We start from the raw sequence: 26,424 nt of genomic DNA on the forward strand, positions 1-26,424 counted from the left end.
CATAAAAGGGTTACATCATCCATTTCCATTTATTTTTGTAGTATTTAAAAGGCAGTGGCCCAGATTCTGATGCTAGTCATATCAACATGAATCTAAAATTAATTCAGTGAAATGACAGGAATAATAATCTCATTTAGACTGAATGTTAATTCAGCCAAATTTTGTAGTTTTATTCTTCTGAAGTGTCATTAGGGACTACAACTATTTTAGCTTTCTTTTTTTTTATGGGAACAGAAAGAAACAGCATTAGCAGAATCTTGGCAAAACAGAAGTGCATTCTAATGCAGTCAATATGGAGAAACTGGCTGTGAAAAATATATGGAGAGATAATGAAACCCCAATTACATGATCTAAACAAGATACTTGTGCACTATCCTGTATGGTCAATGATAAGCCACTCAAATAGTAATGTTAATGTTGAAATAATAAGATCAATAGTTAATGTATTTAAATTATTTTAGAAGAAACATCTTGCTGATTTTGCTTATAAATGCAATAGAAATAGTGCTGCATACCCAATTATCAAAGTGTGAATTCAGAAACAGAGCTTTTAGCCTCATAAAATGAAACATCTCAGCCAAAGTTTCTTCAAGTTTGAGATATTAAAATGTGATGACACTGAAACAATCAATATCTTCAATTACAAAGAATTTACTATCAATCTGAATCTGTCTGTGATGCTTGGTGTTACTACTCTAGATTGCTGGACAATGCTTTATTTGTCTAAATTTATTTTTCTTCCTCAGGCCAGATACCATTACGGAAGCCAATGTAATATTTCCCTAGTTCAACAATGCATAATCACATTTATAGTGAACCAGCAGCTGAAGTTAGAGTAAGGAATTGAACTTAACATTACACAGACGTTCACAAGGAACAAATCTCAGTGCAAAAAATAGCCATTATATGGGAAAGATTACATTCTTTAGGGAAAATCTCCTTTCTTTACTATTCTTCCTGTGGGGAACAATGCTGCATTCAACCCTTCACATGACTGCTGTTGTCAAACACTCAATTTCTTTCTATCAGCCTTCTTTCTCAGATGCAAACTCCTGGGGTTGATCCCTCCTTCTCCTCACTGTTTCCCACACTCGGATTTGGTGGCTTCGACTTGGATTTGCTGAGCTGGCACTTCAGGGACTGTTACCTTGACCTTTTCTTTTCATTTGGCCTGCAGTTTTTGTTTCAATCCTCCTTCTTGCCAAGAGAATTGCTCTCAAATGGATTTGGGCAGGCCACTGCTCCCGCCCTGATGTCCCTAGTGCTGATTTCTCACTTGGATTTTCCACCTCTGCTCCAGCCCCCCTCACACTTCATCACTCAGCATTTTTCTTTCTTCAAGTCCTAATATATATGATAATATATCAAAGGTGTGAACCTTTTTCAGCTTCCCTGGGCAGCTGCTAATGTGACTGTAACACCCCTTTAGGGTTCTGGTATGCCCTGAAATCTATACCCATTAGATTTTCTTCCTTCTGTTTCTCATCATAGTCTGCTTTCCTTTCCATTTGTCCATGCCACCTCCAATATCTTGTTTCCCTATCCCCATTCTTACATTATAGAGCATTTCTGGCTGTACTCCCACAGCTAGACATGCGTCTGCTACAAAGATGTTTTTTCCTATTCCAGTTCCATTACCCTCCAATCAAACAGTGCAGCTTCTCCAACTCAGCTGTAAAGAATGTCTACAATATTGCTTGGTTTTCTGCTATCTTAGTCTTTCTTCTTAAATTATCTTATGCTCCTGCTCACAGCTTTTCTTCTCCTTGTTAGCCTGTAAAGTGGGCATTACCTTCTCCCTCTTTTTTAAAAATTATTTTAAATTATTTTTCTAAACCTTCCATATACCTAGTCATTGCTCTAAATATTAAGTATGGCTATCATTATTGGATTTAACTGCAAATAAATTAGAAACTGAAGAAGCTAGCACAGTATTTTTGGAAAAAAAACACCTCCTCCTCAATAACCATTTAGAATAACCATTTAGGGTTAGTTAGATCGTTTTATTAATTCACACCTTTTCTATTCATAGACAACCTTAATAGAGAGGATTCTGCTGGGTATACGGACACACACCTGGAAGGACATATGAATATTCAAACTAAAAATAATAGTCCATCTGGCAAATGCTCAGTCATTTAAATAAGCTTAAGTGAGAAACTAATGAGACTGAAATCATGACCTACCCTAATTATAATTTCTTATAATAGTCTGAAATATTGACGTCAAGCTCCACCTACATGCTGCCAAATGACATTCTGCTTTGTTTCATCATTGGGTGTTCTGTTATTTCAGCAAGTTTTCTAACACTTTCTCCTGTATCATCCTTAGGCCCCCAGAGCGAGGAGCTCCTTACAGCTACAAAAGACATCATTCAATTCTGTTGTGAGAAATGGTGAGAACTTGTACAACAGTTAGATGGCAAAATGCTGTAAGCAGCATTTACTACTCTAATCTCACCTGTTTTATTAATTTTATGGATTTTTTGTCTTTTTAACTCATCTTCACTTATTTGTGCATGCATTATCTATGCAGTTCCAGCAGAATGGCATAGAACCTACAGGCTCAGCTGCAATAGGAATAATAAGAATGGTTACTAAATCTGTCATTAATCTCTTGTGAATACAAAGGGACTTTTGGAAACTCTCTGAACATTCTGAAACCACATGCAGTTCTATTTATACAACTTTGAAAAAGACTATATGCAGTCTGTCTTTTTTTTATGAAGACAAAGTAATTTCCTATTTTCATTGTTTGTGACCAAAAAAGTCTTTTTCCTAAAACAGAAAACCTTGTGAAGACATCATCTCTCTAAAGATAATGATAATATAGATAATAAAGATAATATATTACAAATAGACTCAGATCTTGTTGTGTTTATATTTAATCTTGAATCATCTATTATATGTAATAAGATTATACAAAAGTGAAACGTCCTTTTTTTCAATAAAGAATATATTTTATCATTATACTTAAAAGTGAAATATGAAAACTTTTGTATGTAATGAAACACTGATTTCTTTTAAGTTAGATTTTTGCAATTATGTCCACTCATAGAAGTCAGTGGAAAAAATCTGCTTGTTCGGTATTTTTGGTGTGTAAGCCCCCTTAAGATATAAATTCAAATATTATTTCATATATGATATTTTATAAACTTTATGGCTAAGCATGTATCAGTTGCACAGCACTACTCAGTTCAGGGCTTATTCACGTGCTGAAGTTGAATGTACCATCCTCTTAAGGACAATGGTGTACATTTTATAAAACAGTTTAAAATGATAAATTACTGCTAAGAACCAGAAAAAAACCTGAGCTTGTCTTATGCATACCATAATTAATAATCCCAGCTCACTACATTCTTATGATATGCCTAGTTTAATCTTTGGCTAATTAGCATGCTTCATACTTAACCTCCAGGCAACATTTGAGCTAAATCTCTCTTAAGCTGCCACCCTGTACTTTACAAGGTAAAGAACAGCAGCCTCAAGAAATTAACACCTATTTTCAACGGAATGTCACTTCACCAATTAAATAAACCCTTAATCCTGCTATACTTTAGCTCAAAAAGTTATTTAACCCAAATCATTAAGGAATGATTGATTTCTAGTAGTCCTCCAGCACAGAAAGGATACACCCATTCCAGTTTAAGCCTCTTGGCTGGTAGTTCTACTTTTGCTTCCAAATTGTAAGATTCCACTTGCTCTTTGGGCATGTACATGGTAACAGGACGTCCACGAAGAAACATTTTTACGTATCCTTCCTCTACAAAAGGTCAGAAATGTTTACTGTTACACAAAAAAGCCATCAGGGGAGAATTCCAGTGCTCCTCCATCCCTTCCCACATAACGGTTTGGTGTATTACAATTACAGAATGACATGCAAAATCAAACTTAGAAATTTAGCAGGTTCTTTTTTTTCCTAAATCATAATCACTAAGCAGAATTTTTAAAAAACATACGAAGTCCCTTCTTCCTCTAAATATTCTGAGTAGCAGAATTAGAACTAAACAATGTCATGAAGAACTACAAAACAGGTCTGAAATTGAAACTTTTTTTGGTAAATGCTACAATATTACATTTTTTAAATATTAAAAATGGAGGGGAATACATCAAAGATTACAATTAACGCAGAAATGCCACTTAAAATTAATTTTATTTTTTAATCAATGTTTACAGTTGAGCATCAGCATCTAAATTATTTTCCAACACTCAGTCGCATTCTTTGCATCCCAGTGTAAAGATATGCTTTACACTTGATACAGTGTTAGAGATACATTAGAAATAAGGAACACAAACAATTAGTAAGAGGAATCATGCTGATGTACATGCAGAAAAGATATGTGCTTTAAGAATTACTAAACATTGAAAAAGGAATGACAACATTAACAGGACATTAAAAGAAAGGAAAATGACATACAGGAAAGAAGCTACAAAAACTCAATTGGCTGACAGAAGTAAACATTTCTAGAAGGAAACACTAAAAGTAATGTGTTGAACTGGTAAGAAATATTTTTGGGGGAGAGAAGCAGAGATTAATAACAGATCTGGAAGTACTGACTTGGGGACTTCATGGGGCTTATAAAACTAGGAGATCTGGGAAATGCCATGAAGGTCTGACTAGGACTTTTGGGAAGTGGCAAGGCCAAAGTGGGTGTCCTGTGAACTTCTGATGAAGTTTGTCCAGATTCAGAACGTGCTGGCTCTTGCTGCTCCATCGGCAGATCAAGGGGTTCAGCCTTGTTCGCATGCGAATCAAGCAGTTTTGGAGTCAGTGACATCTGTAGAGTTACTAGACAGAATAATCGTGGGCACAGAGGAAATGGAAGGGCAAAAGTAACAAAAATCATGTAAATGAAAAAAAAAATTATACAATTTAGGAGTGTTAAAATTATGCTATGAATTGTTAAGAATCATTACAAATATACTACCGTTCTTTTTAATTTGAAAGCTAAGGTTTTTTTTAAATTGGAAATATGCATATGCTACAAATCTTGACTAAATTAATAAAAATTATTGATTGAACAAACAATTATCATAGCTATGCTGTATTACCTAACTAGATGTGTATTTTGCCTTTTTACGAAGTCATATGGGAAGGAGATCTATCTGATCTGTCACAGTAAAGTTACAGCTATGTCTCTCTAGCTTCATTTACAGAATGCATACATAAAATGAAAACAACAGAAAGCTTAATGCTAAAAAGAAGGGATAATGATGAAATAATGGTGACAGAAGGTTGGAACTTCAAGATGACCGTTAAAATGACAGAATATTGGAATTGTTTTTAAAAATTTACGCCAATAGATCTGTATTGGAAAATAAAATAGAGGGCAGAGCATTAAATAGCAAAGCATTACAGCACTATTTGTATGCGCATGCAGCATCTATTTAATGAGCTTCAAACACGTGCCAATACTGCTGATGCTGGCGCACTGGAAATCAACAGATTTTCAGCAATGACAACTACTGGCTGTACTTGTCAAAGGCTGTGAATGAACCAAAGTTAAATTCACTGAGCTGCTTTTCTCACCTGAGGCTTACAGGACTCATAAAACTTGCATTTAGTCATGTAGAATTGGAGCATTTGACCTAGTCACACAAGACTAGGAAACAGCACATACATACTAACCTGTACAGTAAGCCATACCATGTATATTACAACAAGTATATGAATTATGCCTTCAGAATGTGTGTGTCTCTCTCCTAACTATAAAGAGGAACTTAGGCTGATTAGGTCAGGCATAGAAGTCATATTGTGTATTTATTTCTAACTTTTGGTAATATTAATTCCATCTCTACTAATTCCTAATCCAAATAAATTATCTACACAACCAATCTCCATCCTTTTCTTCATACTTTTCTTAAGTAAGTTTATAAGACAGCAGAGTTCTAAATGTAAAGATATAGATGTAAAGACAGACAATCATCAAGCTAAAAAGACAGACCAACAGTGAAACTTTTAGACAAATGTATCTTTTACATCTGCAGTTTTGTAAATTTGATATTGGTGTTGCATAAATTAACGGTTAATGAACTGAAATAAGAAGACGCATCAATGCCAGTGGGATCTTCAAAGGAGACCACCACTGACTGCAGGTATAAATTTGTGCAAAGAATACACAGAGGTAGAGACTCTCTAAAAGACTTTGCCTTGAGAACAAACAATTTGCTTTGTGGAATTCACATTTATTGCAAAGCTGAAAGATGCTGATTAGTAGAAAAACTGTTAGGATATAGATACCTCTAAAAAGCAGATAAATCTGTGATTAGATCACAGATATAAACATGCATCAAAAATGTGCATATTAACACTACAACTTAACTAAAGCTTTAGACACCAATATGGTATGTTTACCAAAAGTAACTCTGCTTTATGACACTGAGCAAAAAGCAATGAGAAATTAGTTGAAGGCCTAGGTCTGTTTATTTAACATTCAGAAAAATCTACAATCTACTCAGTAAGAAAAAGCAAGGGAAAAACAAAGGCTTCTATGACCATATTAGGCTAACAGCAAAACAGCCAACAAAGGGGCAAATTCTATACGAATTTCAGCAAAAGTGCAGAATGCCATTTCAAACACAGTGAACATCCATGTGTTGCCATATAGCTCTCTCAACATTTTTTTTCTAATTCAAATTCTTAGGAATAAGTCCACCTTAAGTGCATAAGTGCACCTGAGGGTTATAATTCAGTAGATCATATAATAAATGGTATATAACACTTTTGTTTCACTCAAAAGAACTAGAAAAGTTTTAACATTGCAAAATGCACACAAGTTAGAAAACAGCTGTATATACATTGAGCTTTTATCCCACCAGAGCCATTTTGCTTCGAGAGCTATGAGGTTTTGGACGTGAAGCCTACCTTTGCAGTGTGTCACACGGCGCTTCCCTTGTGATTACAGAGACAGAGACAGAAGGGCTAGATAAAGATGTGTTTGAATACAATAAACTCTCTAAATACCTGCTCTACAGGCTGCTCAGTCTTATTCTGCTGCAGGCTAACCTGGGGCTTGACAAAACACTGAACCATACTCTGGGTAATTACCTTCTAAACTGCTTTCCTCAGTTAGGGGGCTCTGTTTAGTTCTACCATTAAAACACTGGCTTAAGCTCCATTATGCAACCATATACTTAAGTAAAATAACAAGTATAACCTTAGAAAAAAACATTCATTTCAGTAGGATTTTTTTCTAGGTAAGAAGGACACCAGTGTAGTGTCACACCTATTTAATTACTGACATTTATCTATGGGAAAAGTGGCAGAAGAAAAAAATTTACATATACCTCTGAGTACACAGTATAATGGAAGGAGAAAAATTAGGCAAGGAAAGCATATTCTGTGCAAATTGGAAGTTTTCTTTTTCTAAACCATCAGTTTTCAGGGAAGGGACATGAACCATGATTATACTGTCACAAGAGACTAAAGTGTTTATTTAGTTTAATGTGTTATTGACTTCAAAATCAGTTACACTAAACCTTGAAATATGGCTTAAGAGCTTTGTTGGATGTTGATCAATCCATGCAGTAAACAAAAGAACTCCAACTTTTTCAGCTTAATGTATGATTACTGTCACAGAACTATGCATAAAAATAATACAATACATCTGATAAATCAACAGGGGTTTTTCCCCTTCCTAATTTGTTAAAATAAATCTTTATTTTAATTGTCCTTGACTTTTCAGAACAAAAATAACTGTTATATACACTACTCAGCTTCATATTTTTATTGAGACTCTTCAAAATTTTTAACTGTCTAATGACAAGGACAAACATTACTTTCACTTACACCTACTGTCTCACTTTCAAAATCTTTCAGCAGGGATAATACCTAAGTTGGAAAATATTAAAGTGCTTTTCAAATTAAAGCTAGATTACCACAAATTTAGTAACAAACCACCTTTTCATTTGTAATTTGATTAATTACATTACAAGGCTTTGGGACAGATGTGGAAATCTTCAACAGTTGTAGAGGGCACCATTTGATGATTACATTAACATGACAGCATCATAGCTGTAACTTGGCATTGCTTTAATTACAAAAACCTTAATAATGCTTTGAAAGAGAAGACATATGTGAAGTAAGAAGACATGGCCCTTTTTGTCCTTGTCTTCTTACAAAGAATCCCAACTGTAAAATAAATCTATTGGATCAATAAAATCTAGAGTGAACTGATCAACTTTTTAAAAATATGTCAGCAGCAGCACGTAAGTATCATGTTTAGATTCCCAATACCAGTTTCTAGCAGCCATAGAAGAAAGGGGGCTGGTGGGGGAACCCAAATATGTTATCACAGTTATAATCTGCTTAAAAAATTTGAGAGTTCCTACCTGCACTGAACATTGGTTCCTTGGGTTTGCTGTGAAAATAATGAAGAAATTACTATTTTAAAAGCATACACATACAGTCTGCACATGTATATGTATCAATATAATATAAAACTGAAAACATAATACTATAATTTTTTTTGACTGTAGGTATGAATAAAAATACTTTTTTGATTAAATTATTTACAAAGTAAATCCCCAGGCAAACACACTTAAAACCAGTAAACATCCTTGATGGCACTTTTACATTCAATTCTCATTACATTCTCAAAACTATAGATTTTCCTCCACTAACTACCAAATTCTCTTCTTCTGCAAAATTAGTCCAGTTACAGGATAACACAGGAACTGGCCACAAGCAGCTGTATTTTTTTTTTGTTTCTGGTCTGTATTTAAGGAGCAAACTAAAGTTTGAATCCTGTTTTTTCCAAAGAGTTCACGTAAAACACGGAACTGCCCAGTTGTTTCTTGGTGAATGACAGCACTTGGTAAAACACAGAAAGCACAAAACCATGACTAAAACGTCTTCTCTTTGTCACTGCACTGCTGCCTGGAAGACAACTGGAAATGGGTTTTTCTTTTTGTCTTGAGAAAATATTTGGGAAAACTTGAGGGGAAAATACATAAAGCACGTGGAGAAGCTCTCTGGATAGTACTACCCTGGCCAAAAGGAAGGAATCTTTGTTAAGAAATGCTAGTCATTTGTTTTCTTTGTCCTTTGCCCCTGTAAATCAAGCTCAAGGGTCATGTTTCTGATGAAGAATGGAAGGGACACTAAGTTATACTATGCAGTTATTTTTCCTCCCAGTTCCCTCTTTTTAACCCAGTAAAACTTTTGAAGTATCAGATAACTGCTGTATGTTTCTTAGGGTGGTTCACCCCAAAAGGGCTGAACTCCCTATCATTCTGATGGAGAAATGCTGAAGCATGAAGTATTACTAGAGCTTGATGCCATCTCAAGACCCTCTCCTAGACTGCAGTGGGCAGATGAGGAGAAATCAAAAAAAGAAACAAAACAGTGTTGGATTTTTGCACAAAGGTTTTTTTCTAAGCATAAAAGATTGTCTCTCACTACAATGAAAGTTGTAACAAATAATTCTATTATATTTTTACCTTTTCTTTGGTTTGACACTTATATTGAGAATAAGACTTTACTTACTGATAAATCCAAACCAAACCAAATTAATTCTGATTCTACTCCCGATTTAGCAACTTTTTATAATATCAGCCTTTGTGTTAATCATGCATCAAAATACATGCTTCAAGCTGGCATACACAGCCAATGTCATCTATATAAATAGCATGATGTGTTGCCATTGTTAACACCAAGATTAACATTTTCTCTTATGAATGAAGATATTTTTAGAAAACAAAAAAACTTTATGGGATGGAGCACTAGTCAGAAATGCTGCCATATTAGAGACAAAACAGTCCCTAGCTCTGAACAGACCATGCAGACTTATTCAAGCTAATCAAGCTAATATTTAAGGCTGATTCATGACAGTAATAAAGCAAATCATCTGTGCTTTCTAATTATACAAACCCTAACCACAAACAGCTCAGAGCTCTGGCTACCCTTTTTCCTGAACTTGAGTCACATCCTACTTAACTAAACCTCAGGAAGGCTTACTCCTGGCTGATAGCTACGGGAGTTGGGACACTTCATAGTAGCATGGGAGATTATGGTCATCTCCTTATGCTTAAAGCTTCTTAAAAGAGCTTTCTATAGCATTCTGGCTTTGCATAACAGCCTACAACTCTGTATGCTTTGAAAAACAAAGCGTCATAGAGTATCTCAGGCTGGAAGGGATGCAAAGTGGTCAAGGATACAAACAGACTGGGAATAGATGGTTAGGTTAACACACTCTTCCTCACTCTTTCACTCATACAGTCAGCTTTCAGGGGACAGTCTTAGTCCCAGTGTACAGAATCATAATTTTTCTTCCCGTAACTCTTGCTTTGTATTTTGCATGGTGGCCCAGTTTCAAAAGGAAGCATGTGGCAAGTCTTTAGCCAGCCTCTTCCATAGGATAAGAACACTCTCTCTTCAAGGAGGTGAAAGCTGGGGTGATGAACAGGCTGCATGGGACAGAAATGAGGGGAAATCTCTAACCATACAATGACTGTTTTTCACAGTGGTAGCAACATCACTAGCTCCAGTTAAGGCAATCTAACACATGCTCTCAATTAGTTCCTTGGAATACTTGCACTTTACTTAAGCATTGCATCTCTTGTGTGCTGGACCTCCTCCCCAAGTTATAAGTGAGTGATTTCTGATCAGAGCTGTTGCTCAACCCTTTGTGGCCTAACAGTTGCAAAATGACATAACCACTGAGTTTTTGTTAAAATAGTATGTAAAAATTAAAAAAGCATCTCAAGTACTGTGGTCAACCTTAGAACAAAACCAAAACATTTTGCAGATAACAATTATTTTGTTGTAACATTTTTATTTCTCAGCTATTTTGGAATCACTTTTCAAATGTACAGTACATCTATATAGCTAGTAGAAGTCATAGCTTTCCTTAATTTAAGTGAATAATCTAACTAATAGTCTCACCTTATCTGTTTAGTAGCTTTAACATATAACTAATTTCAGATAACTGTCACCTTTAGCAGGTAGCAGGATCAGTGATATATCCATAAAATGGACTTTGCAAAGCACTGTATTGTATTTAGATTTTGACATGTAGATCTTCCACACACTGAATTCATCTTTTGGGCACTTGATCTAATGAATTTGTTTTTTAGAAGATAAACAGAAGATACACAGAGCAAGGGCACTGTAGGATCATGCTTGTTTAAACTTTTTCAAAAACTACAGTAAATTACTACAGCAAAGTGGAAAAGCAGTGAGATTCACCATTGGTAGGTGAAGTAATTCCTGTTCATATTCCAGAAACATGTCTACCCATCTAAGTATAGAAAGTTTGTTTTTTAACAAAAACTATCCATAAGATGTTGTTTTGTTTATAGAAGATAAGGTTATTTCAATCAATGAGGTCACCACATAATGGCTGTTGATATAATGTGATATGTGTGACAGAGTAGAAGTTATACATAGATGCAAAATAAAAAGCAAAGCCTTTAAAAAAAAATCCAAGCACTTCAAGAGATCAATACAGAAAACAGCAGCTCCATGCTAATGACTTCACCAAGGCAAAGCAGCTGCATGAAGTTATGCACCGTTGCAACACTTCACAGAATTTGCAGCTTAAATTAAGAGTGAGCTTGTTTTTTTAGCTGTCCCTTCACTGATCATTATGGGTTTTGCTTGGTTTTGCCTTTCAAACCTTTCAGGCTCACTTGTCCCTAAGATTGTTGATGCTTGGTTTGCTGATTCAGATGTGTGCAGGTATACATTCTCTTTGCTATAAGGGTCTGAGAAAAGACTTTGTTCAAATCTGCACATGCAAAAAGACACTTGGCTCCTAAATAAACTAATAATAGATTGCTTTTCCTCACAAAAGTAGTATTTATTTATGGGTATTATGTATCGCTACAGTAAATTTTTTTCAGTTACATTTGTCTTTTAGAAATCTTGAAGTATAAAAATCTTAGAAACAAAATGAAACCCACATCTATTAGTTATTTGTTGCTATAATTATCTTACAAAAAAATTTTAAGGGAAGAAAATTCAGATTCTAGGATAAAATCAAATTTCCATAAGTACCAGAAGGTCCAGTCCTGTGGAATTCTGTTGGCTTATCAAAACTTCATTCACATGCACAGATGCAGAATGCAAACAAGATTTTAATTTGTGTAAATATTACATCTTCCTTGGTTACAATTTTATAACATTTTCTCTGATAGTATTTAATTTTTTTCATTATTCCTTTAATTTGCTAAGTCTTTCACAGAGTCACAGAACAGGTCAGATTGGAAGGGACCACAGTCATTCATCTGGTCCAACCTCCCTGCTTAAGCAAGGTTATACCAGAGCACACGGCACAGAATTGTGTCCAGAGACAATTCTCAGATATCTCCACTGAGGGAGACTTCACAATCTCTCTGGACAATCTGTTCCAGTGTTCGGTCACCCACACGGTAAAGAAATTTTTCCTCATATTCCTGTGCATGTGTTTCTGCTCATTGCCTCTTGTCATTTTGCTTGGCACCACCAAGAAGAGCCTGGCTCCATCTTCTTGACACCCTCCCTTCAGATACTTATAGACACTGATGAATCCCCTTTCAGTTGTCTCTTCTTGAGGCTGAACAGGCCCATTTCCCCCAACTTTTCCTCATAAGAGACATGCTCCAGTTCCTTGATCAACTTTGTAGCCCTCCACTGGACTCACTCCAGGAGCTCCATGTCCCTCTTGTACTGAGGAACTCAGAACTGGACACAGCACTCCAGATGTGGCCTCACCAGGGTTGAGTAGAGGGGCAGAATTGGATGGTTGGACTTGATGATCTAAAAGGTCTCCTCCAACCTTGACAATTCTATGATTCTGTATAGGATCACCTCCCTCAAACTGCAGGCAGTACTCTTCCTAATGCACCCCATGATTCCACTGGCCTTCCACAAGGGCACACGCACGGGCCACAAGGGCCCATGGACAGCTTGCTGTCCACCAGAACACCCACGTCCTTGTCCTTTATCCATGCATGCAGGTATCTTGCCCACTTTTCCTGATTTCTTGCTCATCTGGCTGCACTGTTCTTGAGCCTGGAGGAAGTGATCCTTGAATATCAACCAACCCTCTTGGATCCCTCTTCCCTCCAGGGCCTGTTCCCATGCGATTCTTCCAAGAAGATCCCTGAACAGGGTAAAGTTAACTCTTTTGAAGTCCATGGTTACAATCTTACTTGCTACCCTGCTTCATCCCTTCCTGGTATGGAACTCCACCACATGGTCACGACAGCCAAAGCTGCCTCCAACCTTCACATCTCCAACAAGGCCTTCCCTATTTGTTTGCATAAGCAGCACACCATTCCTTGTGGGATCTTCCACTACCTGTGACAGGAAGTTGTCATCAATGCTTTCCAGGAACCTCCTGGACTCTTTGTGCTTCACTGTGTTGCTCCTCCAGCAGATGTCAGGGTAGTTAAAGTCCCCAACAAGAACCAGGGCCTGTGACTTTGAGGCTGCTTCAAGCTGCCTGTAAAAGACCCCATGCACTTCGTCCTGTTCAGGCAGCTTGTAGCAAACAGCCACAAAGTGCCACCCTTAGTAATCTGCCCTTTTATCCCAACCCATAAATTTGAATAAGTTCTGTAGTTTGCACACTTGCTGTCTTGCTTCATAGCTGAAAACATAAGCCAGAAAACGAGCTATTAATAATGTAATCACCCATATTTGGGCTGTGAAATAGTACACAACCAGCTCAGTCACTCCTTATTCAAGCAAATATGCTGAAGGGATAAAAAGGAAGGAACATTTTGTGCCACACCACTGACAATGACTTGTATAATGGCATTGATTCCCAGACAGAGCAGGTAAATTAGGTTATTATGTGATCTTCATTAACCATGTGTTTTTATGGTCACATCATCTGTGAGACAGTAAAACAGTACCATCAACACCATTTCTTGCATAGGAAACTGCAATAGAACGGGTCAAGTGAAATGGTCAAAACTAAAATCTGAGTAGGAAATACAGGAAAGAACTGCTTGACCTATACTGACAATACTGATGAACCTCAATGAAGTAGTTATTTGTTCAAGGCCATCCTAAGTCTGAAACTCTTGGACAAGATACTCTCTTTTCTCTGTGCTGTCAGCAATACAGAGAAGCATGATCAGAGATACACAGAGATAGGCATCACCTCACTCTGCTTCATTGAACAGCACTTGCATGTAAATCTCTCCCCTCATTTATCTTTAATTTGGCCCTCAGACCGAAGCATTCATGGTTCAGAGACTGGCTGGATATCAGTCTACATGTGGGATGTGGTGAGTGAATGCTTCTCAGCATTTGTTTTGGTTTTTCTTCCTCTTTTCTTCACTTCTTAAACTACCTTTATCTTGATTTATGAGTTTTTTCATTTTTGCTCTTCCTATTTTCTTCCTCTCATCCCACTGGAGGAGAGGAAGTGAATGGCTGTGCAGTAACTTAGATGCCAGCTGGGGTCAATGCACCACAACCAGAAACTCAAAGAAGTATTTGTCAGGAATATGAAGACTAAGGGAAACCACTAAGATACTAGAAAAGGCATGTTTAATAATTATGAACTCTCCTGGGAAACTCTAGGTTCTCACACTGTTTATAGCTTGGAAATAAGGCAAATAAATTTAATCTAAATATGAAAACCTGTTTTATTTCAAATATTTTAATATATACTTTGGTCCAAGAATTGGAGCTTTGTAAAAAAAGAAAGCTTCCAATATTTGTTAAACAAGAAAAACTAAGTTCACTAAAGAAACTAATTTCATTATTAGAGCAGGAGGCAGAGACAGGAGATAGATACTTAGATAACATTACCTTTCACTGTTCTTTTTACCACTAGATGAACTGCTGGTGGAACCAGTGCGGTTGCGACTCCCTTTGGAATCTCCATAGCTTTCCCTCCGACCTCCTGGGGACACACGCTCAGCTGAACTGGTTCTCTTAATGGTGCTAATAAAACAAGGAGCAAGTTTCACAGTGGCACTTGTAAAAGTATATATTCTACAATAAATATGTTTGAGAAATGTATCAAGTAGAACACTGACCCTTAAAAATCAACTACATTTTTTTTTTAATTCTTAACTTGATTTATTAAAGAGCCTATGTAAGAGTTTTGCTGAGTACCTGGTGCAACAGAAACAAACATATTGCTTTTTCCTTAACCATAAAATAGAAGAAGGGCTAAACCAATTACATAGAGTAGTTGCAATCTTTTTTCTGGGTCACATTTCAAATCTCTGACTACCACTCCATACTTCTGAACTTTTGGATTCTCTTACAAAGAAGTGAAAGATTTAAAGAGAAAGCATATTACCTGACACTTCCAGCCAGACTAAAGAGAATGCCAAAAGTAGGTCAAAATTTGAACACAAGCAAGCTAACTTTGGGTCTTCATTCAATATCAATTACTCTGTGGTTCAAAGCTAGTATTAATATACTCCAAACTGCAATTAATGGTGAGCTAGCCTGCATTTTTTTGATTGTTGTCAAAAATGTATGCTTCCTAGTTACATGTATGAATAGATTAGATTCCCCACATGTCCTAACAGGAGGTTTCTCAAAGGCTTAAAGCTCACCCTACTCTCTCACTCTTCAGCCATCCTTCCTGCCAAGATAGTTATCAAGGGAGCTCTCATGTGGCTTTATGGTACTCCTTAGACATCCAGCTCTCTCTGATAGAAAAATGTGAGCCAAAACACAAGCAGTGTTACTTAGTAAATTAAGAGAAGCTCAGTCAGAACTTATATCTTACAGGAGACAAATTATTGACCAAAGCACTTCTCCCTAAAGCAGTGCTTCCTAGCAAGAGAGGGAGCAGCTAAGGGTGAGGCCCCAAAGCTGTTGGGGCCAAAAATGCTTTACACATTGCTGCAAGCCCTTTGCAGCAGAGAGGCTCAGGCAGCAGTACCCAGACTGAGGCAGGGATCTCCCCATGGCAGCAGCTGAATGACAGGACTCAGTGTCCAGATCTCATTTCCTCCCACTTCAGTCCTGTACTGTTTTCTGCCCTGCAGAAAGCAGAATGAAAATATCCTCTTTACCCATAAAATCCCCATACTAAATAACCACCTTCAGCAGCTCTCTCATCCCAGAAACCATGGACATCAATGATTGCTTTCAAGCTCACATCTCTACCCAAATCCCAACCACAAGCTCCATCCCACTGTGAAAACTTCAGTACTTGCTCCTTTAAGGACAGTTTCATCCTAGTCACACCTTTTATCATCCCCAGCCACCTCTGCCTTGGCCTCCATACGCTCCCAGAGATGCTCTGCTTACCAGAATACTCATCCCATGCATTCTTGAGGACTACTCCAAACCTCCCCATCAGTCCCTAACAGCTATCCCTACCGTGTTATCTCAGTCAGCTCCTCTGGCTCTGTCCCACTTTATGTGTGGTACAAGCTGGCTCTCCATAACTAGAAGAAACAAGACAGACTTTTCCATCTGGTCAAAAAATGCTCAGCTTAGCAACTGTACACCACCATTGATACACTTCCTGCTTTAAAAAAACCCCAAACTTATTCCTGCTCCCCCATGTCTTTTTACCAGCAAGGAGGGGAATGTTTGAACACCTCAACTGAGACTCAGTTACAGAAACGATGGGAACACCTGAACCAGAGTCTTTCTGCAAAGCAATTGCCCTTCTGAAAAGAAGGCAGAGCCCAGCCAGGGGCGGATCTGCAGAGGTGATGCATGTTAAGGTGTATCTCAGGCAGCTTGACAAAAAAACCTTCTGGAACATGCAATGGCAGGACAGATGTTCAGTGCTGCATTCTTGTAATAAAAACAAGTTTCAAATGATTAAGCTGAATCTTAAAAAGTAGTGTTTCTGTGGAGAAAGCAATGTAAGAGAGCAAGCAGAATGCAAAATTACACACAGCAACAGAACAAAACACATTCATAGGGGAAGAGAAAAGGCAGCAACAAGAATTTAATTCTGTCTTAATTTCAGAAGTGTACTTCCTACACTAGACTAACATTATCCAAGTCATCTCAATGTCAAATGCATGAAAAAAACCTTCTCTAGTAAATTAAAGACTGTACTGTTAATATTTAACTACCCTCCTTGCATTCCATAACATCATCCAATTTAATACTACTCCAGTTAGAAAATAAAACTTTGATACTGAAAATGTTTATTCCACATAAAATAGCTTTTAGCATGTGCCTCCCACTATTATATACATTAATTACAGAAACATCCTGTGTGATTTGTCAGGATCAAATCTTTATTTTGGCATCCTTTCCTGGTTAAGAAAATTTCAGTGTAGGCTGATGTTGACGCATATTTTCTTCTTTAAGGATAAGAGGCGTCAACATCAGCCTACACTGAAATTAAATTAAGGACATTATCAAATTATACCAATCTCAGAAAAAAATTTAAGTTACAGAAACAGTTTGAAACTAATGTTGCTTGGGGTTTCATTTTTATAGATGTCAACGTTCAAAAGATGAACTAGAGGATAAGAAAGGAAAGAGTGGAACTAAAATTTAGAAGTTTAATTCTATCTTCTTTCTGAATAATGAAGTCTTATATCAGTATTAAAACTACTTTTACCATTGGTATAAAATTCTTTTAAACCCTTTTGATTTATATCCATCACTGCTTAAACTAATTAGTAATGCTATCTTGTGTAAAATTTTATTTTAAACTTCCAACAACAACAAAAGCCCAGTGAGAAGTATTAGTTGGTGGTTGGAAACACGGATTGTAACTCCATTATATTAACTCAATTTTGGCACTATACACATTTTGTTAGCTAGACTGTTAAACACCAGTGATTATATCCATGGCTACAGTAGATACACTGTCACCTGAGGAGGAATTTAAAACAACAGAAAATACTCATTTAACTTACAGGTTTGTAAGAGTATAACTGGATCCCAGAATATGACTTCCTCATTAGTGATATGAAAGGAGAGCATTTGCAATTATTTAGGAAGATAACATTTAGTAACACAATTTTTAACTTGTCTAAGACAGCAATGTGGTCTAACACTCCTATAATAAAAATGATGTTAGTATGAAATAATGCAGATACCATCACTGAAATTATTATTATCTAAATTGTGTGATGCATTTATCAATGATGAGAAAGTTTTAGACATGTACTTCTGAAAATGTTAAAAATGGCAATAATAATTACAGTTCTATCATGTTAACGCTTTTACTAAAACAGCCACTTTCTATGTGTTGAATTGAAATGGAAAGGAGAAACAACTGAACTTCAACACTACAAAGCTATTAAGGATCCCTCACCTTAGAGCAGGCTTTTTCAGTTTGCATGCATTGAGAAGATTCACAGACCTGCTTAATCCAGATTGAGAGGTGCGTAAACAAAGCAGAATAAAAAGTGAATGCAACAATAAAATGTGGAAACAAGACATTTACAAGACTTACATTAAAAGACAAAATTGCATGCTTTCAAGATATGAAGTCACGTGCAGGAGTAAACAACAAAGTGTTTATTGACTCAGTTAGATGTTTGATCATTTCAAACCATACATTTAAGAACACCAATGTATCTTTGAATGACAAAATCTCAGCAGTGCCCCAATAGACTGACCATTTGTAAAGCAACTAAAAAATAAAACTTAAAAAAAAAAGAAATCAAAGAGGCTATCTGAAGGAACACAACAGATGATCCAGCTAAAAGACAAAGACTATTAAAAAAGCAACAACAAAGACAAGAAAATAAATCCTCATATATACATACATATACCACTGCATAGCATGAATGTTTCAGGTAGTTGCATTACTGAATTGTGGTGAACAAATCTGGCCAAAATTAAAAAGATATATATTTTATTACTAAAATTATTTGGAAAAATATAAAAGCTTTTTAATAAAAGAAATTAAAAACTAGCACACAACGCTCTTAAGACAGTAACTGATGGCATTAATATTTTGTCTAGCACTCATTTTGACCCTTATTTAAATCAATTAGAATGAATTCAGGAATAACATATGACTTTAATTTCATTATGCCTTTGAGCAAAATGCACTAATAACTTTAATTGTTAGAGATATTGTGAAGTGGTGTAATAGTTTTGCCACCCGAAGTTCAATGGAGAGGGATTTCTTTTTTAACTTATATTCTAAATATTTTAAACCATTTTCTTTGAGAGTTGAGTGTTACACAGAGCACTTAATTGAAGATTTGATGCAGAGTTTGTGTGTGCGCCAGTTACAAACCATCGCTGCCCCCCAACAGAACACACAACATTAATTCCAGGCGACTGAACAATTTCCTAGGGGCCATGTGTTTAGAGTTTAGAAGAACAGGAATTTATCATATTAAAGTATTTTATTCTCCCTGCAAACAAAGCTCTTTATGTTTTCTTTGTTCCTGCTTCTTTCTTTTGATCTCCATTGTCAGAGTTTTGCACCATTGTAATACTTTTCAATCTGCCAGGGGAGAAAGAATGACTGATTGTCTCCTTTTGAAAGGCAAAGTATGTGCTAGCCTGCAGCCTGCAGCAGCATCCCTACTGGGAAAGGTACTGTCTGCATTCTCCTCCCTTACTTTTTTTTTTTCTCTTTTTCCCCCTCAACTCTTGGAAACAAAGCTATCCTAGATGAGTCACAAAACCTTAGATTTTAATAGGGGACACAAAACATCATTACTACGCACTGGCCAGATTCCAAAGACAAATTTAGTGTTAAGCAGCAAACTTCAAGCCACATTACATGCCAAAGAAAGAGTGAAGGGGGAAGGGAAAGTTCTGCTCATGATACACTAAACTTATCTTATTCAGAATGAAAATTTCAAATAATTATTCTAAGCACAAAGTTCAGAATAAAACTACAGCAGCATACAAAAAGCTGGTACTCAAAATAACTTATACACTTCTATATCATAGAACTAGTAAATATATTAAAATTAAAATCAAATCCTCTGATCAAAGGTTTCTTGTGAAGACGACATGGGAACACTTTACAAAGCCAGGTAATTCTTGATTGTCTGTCTGTGTCAGGTGATTGTTCAGCCCATCTCAGAACCACTCCAGCTCTCTGTTAGCTGGCTGGCACCCAGAGACTCCCAGCTGTGTTCACGTGGCCCCCAAAGCCTGAGTGCAGCAGCTCCACTTGGTGCTTGACCACAGTTCTTGGTACCACCAGCATCACCAGGCTTTCTATCTTGCACTGTATTACCACCAGATACTTTTATAATCCAATTGATCCATGTTTTGGATAGTGGTTTTGCTCTATTCAAGTTATTTCAGTCCTTCCTTAACTTGGATAATTGGGTATTGACTATATGAGATCTGAATGCTGAAGCGGGGTTTGGTGCCCTCAATTCTAATTGAAGTCAGAGTCAGTTGAGGTTACCCAATGCTTTGCAAGATCTGGATCTAATTATCACATTAGAACCTACCTATAAGAACCTACTGATATCCAGAGATACACGTTTTACATATGGAAAAGCAATATGCATAGAGGTTAAATGATTTGCATAAGGTCACTGAGAGAATATATGGAACTCAAATAAAAGCCTGTTAGTTCCACCCTTTCAGCCTCAAGCCTTTTTTATTACCTCCAATTTTATATTCCTGCCAGAAGAAGTAATTTCCATTTCAAATATTAAATGGGAAATCAGAAAATGTAGTGAACTCTGAACCACATCTCCTTGGCAATCCAGCAAGGCAGATAAGCTGTATACCAACCTGTGGGTTCATAGGAGTTAACCAACCCATTTAACACAGCTATTGTATGAAATGAGATTGTGTCTGCAGACATACCAGTAAATACATCTATGTCTAAGCAGGAGAATGTATGGATGCACACATAGTCCCCACACAGACTGTTTGAATATATTTACATAAATAATGCACAACAAACTGTTTCAAGGGATAGATTGATGTCATTTCAACTGGACATCATACAGTCCTAACCTAATGGTTCTAAGTATAGGAGAAGAGAGGAATCAAATTATTTGATTGTAAGCCCTCTTTTCATAAGGCAATTCAGAAAACATTTGGGAAGGACTCCATTCACCTGCACTTTCTCTTGAATATATGGTCATAGGTAATAAAAAAATGGAAGATGCTATTTTTTACTATTGCAATCCTATGAGATATGTCAGTCTCAACAGCAGATCAAAAGCTTAGAAGATGACCCAGCAAAAACTATTTTTTCCCTTTCTACTGTTGTTTTTAACTTTACTTTGATTTTTCAAATTCTATCTTTTCAATTGTGCACATGTTGTATAGAAAAACTATTGAAAGCATTCAAGCAGAAATTAAGTTTTAAAACATCTATAAACACTTAATACTGTTTGCAGCTGCTGTGTCACATGACCATATTTTGGACTAAAGAATAGCTACACTACGAATTAGCTACAGTTCTGGAACCAGTTCATAAGAGAAGAGCACTTCTTAGCAAAAATCAGATTGAAAAAATAGCTCAAAATTTCCCACCATCTGTAAACTGTGCAACACTGAAAGAAGCTTCTAACACAAATAAACAAGTCCTATCCTTTGAAAAGGAAGCTATTTGATCTTGCTGAGGTATTTCCATTACTGTTTCATGCATAAACACGTGCAGTTCCTGAAGGTAAAAGGGCCCAGTATAAATACAAAGTGTGATTGAATTCACCTTAAGGATGCCTAATGAATTATTCTACTTGACTGTATACAAGAAATATATTTGGAGCACTCACTGTATCATGTTTGAATACCAAATATATGAAACACCATTTACTATAAAACCCTGAAATTCAACCAGTTATTTCAAGGTTCACTATTAAATGATTACAGAATAATTTACCAAAAAATGTTTTGTACAGTAATTAATTGGTGAGGTCCTTACCATTCCACTTTATTCACCTTGAAGTATATTTATAGGCAAGGCATAAAATATGCTTTAATATAGTTTAATAAAGGTAAGAGTAGAGAATGAAAATTTGCATGTTAAAGATACCAATACAGAATTTTAGAGCATTTGAAGAGAACAATAATTCTACAGCACCTGAATTTACAACTGCCTTTTTCAGGACATGGAGCAACCCTGCTCTCCTAAGCACTCTTAAGTGTTCACCTATTTCGGCAAAACTCTCCATGTATATTTTTTCTTTTCCAAAACTGAATATACATTTTCATGGTGCATATTTAAAGCACCTTCACCCTACCTTCTTCAGCAATGAGAAGGGACACAGCATAATAAAAGGACATTAAATACTTGCCCTGTGGAAGAATTTCTCTTACAGGAATCAAGACAGTCTAAAAATACTCCCTAATGATGCTAAGGACTTTCCCACTGGCATTCTGGGTATCCAGGCTGCACGATGGTCAGGTGGAAGGGATACAGAGTGCCACTTACCTACAGGGATCCTAAGCTAGGATAATGCCTACAGGCTGCAGGCAATACCAGATGGAACACCTGAATTACATAAAGGCCTCCAAGAATAGAGAAAGCATGAGTACAATCCTGACCTGCACTTCACCCACCCGACTCTGAGACAGAAAGTCCTATGCTGAACCTTAGAGACAGAGCATAGAGACTCAGGAATCACACCCTCTGTACACAGGTGAAGTCTGCCAATGGCTGTGCTCTCAGATGTTTTATAACTACTAGTTGAAACTTACTTAGAAAGAATGAAATTCTGAGAATTATTAAGAAAAAATAATTTGTGAAGAACAAATGTGTTTTAAAATTCAGCATGTACTAAATAGTACTCTTTTTCAAACACTAATACATTTCCTTTTCTAAAAGGAAAGTTCTTTCACCCATTTTCAAACTTCTGGTGATACAATTTAATAACGGAACAGTTTAGACAGTATTTGGTTTCCTTCTCTTATCTTAAGGGCTGATTCAGACCAGCCTGCCAAAGCCTATGGCTGCAGTGAGCTCCAGTTCGTAAGAGCTCACAGGAGTTCATTTTTGTGACATAAACAAATATGGCATTTTCCAATTTTAATTGTGCACAGCATAACTTCTCTCTGCAATAACAGAACCTGGAGTTTCTTGAAAATCAGTCCCCTTCAACACACTAGTAAAAACTGGCATACCCTTAGCCTCCATCTCACCTTCGAAGAAAAAATCTCTTTACGAGAGAGACCTCAGATCTTAGCAAGTTAATGCTCTCATCTCTACAACTTTCCCTCCCTCAGACCTGACAGCATCATCACTACAAAAAGATGAGGAGACACACAAAAGAAATGTACAAAAAAACCCCAACCCAAAACCCCACACTAATATCTTTTACAGACAAACCACACAGCAGATTAGCACCACAGTAACTGCCGTGTATAACTTGAACTTGCTTCACCCAATCCATTCGGTTCCTTATAACCCAGATGTATAAAACATTTAGCCTATTTAAAAACAGCTACACACAAAGCAGATTGGGACAGAGCAGTAATTTTAAAAGGGCTTAAATACATGCTAATGGTAAGATATCTAAAGATGGATGCTTTCATTTGCATAAATATGTGCTAGGCATAGAATTTTCCTCCTCCCTGAGATGCTGCTAACACTGTGCATGCAGTTTATATGATAATTTTGTTAGTGAGAGAAAACCACCAAAGATAACATACTGATTTGCAATGACAACACTGTTTCTCTGAGACTATGTATTTTCTACTAGCTACTCAAAGAATTCTTGCACCACTTTTCACATCATGTTGGGCAACAGCAAAGTAGAAGTGCTTTATTCTCTCTATGCTAAACTCTCAAAAGCAAGAAAAGAACACAAACCAGTAAGACCAAGCATTGTGCATTCTTTCAGTACTCATGGGAATAACCTTAATTGTAATTAGAATGAATAAATTTAAAGCCTCCTAGAACAAAATCCATCTCCCTTTCTTTCCAAGCTAAATATTTACACTGCTGCTTTGCAAGTAAGAAAAACTACATATCTAGAAGGTTAAAAGAGGAGCTATACCATGTTTTCAATTCCATGGTTATAAGGTTTCTCATAGACGCCTACCTTTTTGCTGCTGGTGATACAGTCTCCTTTCTGGTTCCTGATGGAGAAGGTAAAGAGCCACTTGGTTTCTTTGGTAACACAGTTCCATTGTTAACTGTCGTCCTTAAAGGCAGGGTTTGTACCAGTGGTCTTGCTATAAAACAAGCATAAGATGAAATCATTGTCTCCGTTTACTTTTCCCTGGTTTTTTCCTCAGCAAACAACACTAGAATATTTTAAATTATCCATGTAGTGTGCCATTTTTGTGTCACTATTGCCAAATTCAGCACAGATGAGGGTTTTAACATTGAGGAATTATTATTATTATTATTAATAATCATCATCATCATCATCATCATCACCCTATCAAGTTAATCACAGCATATGGCTTGAGCACACCACTCTATAACCTCCCTCATGTGTAAAACTCTGCCCTAGATCAAGGAGCTTAGTGATAAGCATAAAAGTAGTTGTTGTCCTCAAAAACAATCCTGCTCTCTCAAAAGAGCATCAGTCTCTTGCCCACCTGGACAGCATCCAGAGAAGTGCTAGAAATGAAGGCAGGCTGTCATCCCAGAAACTCTGCTCTTCACCCCTCAGTCTTCTTGGAGGTTTTCCACAAGGAAATTATTATTACTCCCCCCAAAAGCTTTATTTTCAAACAATGTGGGTTTATGTTTGACAGAAAGGAATTGTACCTTTGATTCAGAAAAAGCAACTGAAATCAGCAGAAGAGTGGAGGTAATAAGCTGACATTATCTACCTACATTCTTCTGATCAAACATTGGTTCAAAAAGGGATCTAAGTGTCATGGCCACAATTAAGATTAGAATAACAGAAAAGTCCCATTTGAGTAGTTAGAAGTTAGTTGCAAAAACGGTGTTTAAAACTGCAAGCAATGAGTACCAACATGAAAACTACTGTGGATCATAGCCTTGAAACAGACATAAACATGACTAGTGCTCTCTCTACAGCAGGGAAGAAAGCTTGAATCACTTGAAATTTGACAGGACTTTGTATTACAAGCCATTGTAAAGATGCCAAATACCTCTGGGTTCAGAGAAACACCACCTGAGAGAAGGCAGCAGTCACAAGTCACCTTACGAACATAACATTTCATTAAACTTGGAGAGGATGGCAGGGAGAATACCTATGAAATGTTCCTCAAAAAAGACTGCCAAGGATAAAAGATCTAAAAGGCTAAACTGAAACAGTACCAATTGTATTGGTCGTATTGTAACAACATCTTATTGTAGCACTGACAACAAGCATTTACTGACTTGTTCACCCTAAATTTTCATATATTGAACAAAAAGATGTGAAAGACTGTGTCTTCAGAAGACTGCCAGTAAATACCGTCTACTAGAGAATGCAACTTGCAAGACAAACTTTGTCTTGAAACTTTGTTTGAATACACAACTTACTTGTTATTCGTTCATCATTTATTTGTTCAGAGGAGGGAAATTTAGAAAACAACCTATAAGGGAAATACTGAAGGAATGAGGCTTATTTGGCTTAGAAGAGTGAAGGATGACACGAAAGAAAGTCAACAAAGGAGACAAAAGAAGAAAATTTTCTCAATGCTCACTGAAGGTGCCTTCCAGCCCTGCCTTCCATGATATATTTTAACTGACTAATGCTGTCTTTAGAGCTTATACAAAACATTTGAAGTTTACTTGGCTTCCCATGCATCTATTTCTTTTTTTAAAAATAATTTCAGATATCATCACTCTATTTACTTCTACTTTATTCATTTTTTGTATATTAAATTCTTTTTACTGTTCTGTGCTGGAAGCACTGCTGCTTGTTTCCTAATTGCTGCACTGCTGTAATTAATCCATATGTATAAAACTGATTCTGTAGCATACTGCAGAATCACAGGTAGCTACAGTTGAGAAGTTGTGGACTTGTCTCCTGGCAAGCTTTCTGTAGCTCACAAAACTTTATTGAGCTTTGAGAAGACAAATTAGAACAGCAATTAAAGTTAAAAAAATTAATTACTAAAATATTTTCCTTATTTATAGTTATTTAAAAAGAACATCCATTAAAAAGTAGCTGGAGTGAACTAGCTGGAGTCTGTTTACTCTCCTAACCTTATGAAATTGAAACTAGCAGCAGCCAGGAATAAACCCTGCAACCTTTAACAGAAGTTTTGCTTCAAATCCAGCACAAACCCACAACCCACATTTCTGGAAATAGAGATTTAAATGGTCAGCTAGTGTAGAAAGCAACACCATGAAACTCTTACACAGCACACAGAAAAACTGCATAATTCAATTAATCCACTGTTTATACTGGAGCTATTTAGTTTTATTTACAACAGCTAGCTCACACTAGTGGTAAGTGACATCACAGTCACACAATCCCAAACATGTCATTGCTGTTAGAAGTCAGTAACACAGTGCTATTACTGCTTTGTCAGTAATGTTTATTTTGGAAGTTCTGGTGCTTCAAGGTCTTACCTGTGGTAGCAGGACTGACAAGTTTATCAGCCTCAGCAGCAGCTTTTTTAATCATACTCTGATCTATGGATTAATAGGGCTGTTAAGTTTACAAACAAACCAGTAATTGCAAAAGG

The 26,424-nt window shown here is 36.5% G+C and overlaps 1 protein-coding gene across 11 annotated transcripts in view; it reads right to left on the reverse strand.

The window, feature by feature from the left end:
• EML1 (EMAP like 1) overlaps positions 1-26,424 on the reverse strand; it is a 123,847-nt gene that overhangs the window by 23,070 nt on the left and 74,353 nt on the right. For 3 of the 11 annotated variants that reach the window (XM_032112380.1, XM_032112373.1, XM_032112378.1), the window contains exons 3-8: positions 23,868-24,000; positions 18,197-18,247; positions 14,749-14,883; positions 8,331-8,359; positions 6,865-6,891; positions 3,633-3,762 (exon numbers count right to left, since the gene is read on the reverse strand). In XM_032112380.1, the coding sequence (XP_031968271.1) occupies positions 3,633-3,762; positions 6,865-6,891; positions 8,331-8,359; positions 14,749-14,883; positions 18,197-18,247; positions 23,868-24,000 (505 nt within the window). The remainder of the gene's footprint in view (positions 1-3,632; positions 3,763-6,864; positions 6,892-8,330; positions 8,360-14,748; positions 14,884-18,196; positions 18,248-23,867; positions 24,001-26,424) is intronic. The other 8 variants (XM_032112376.1, XM_032112384.1, XM_032112379.1 and 5 more) reach the window with 6 other exon arrangements.

This window comes from Corvus moneduloides, chromosome 6 (assembly GCF_009650955.1).
Source record: "Corvus moneduloides isolate bCorMon1 chromosome 6, bCorMon1.pri, whole genome shotgun sequence".
Classification (NCBI taxonomy): domain Eukaryota; kingdom Metazoa; phylum Chordata; class Aves; order Passeriformes; family Corvidae; genus Corvus; species Corvus moneduloides.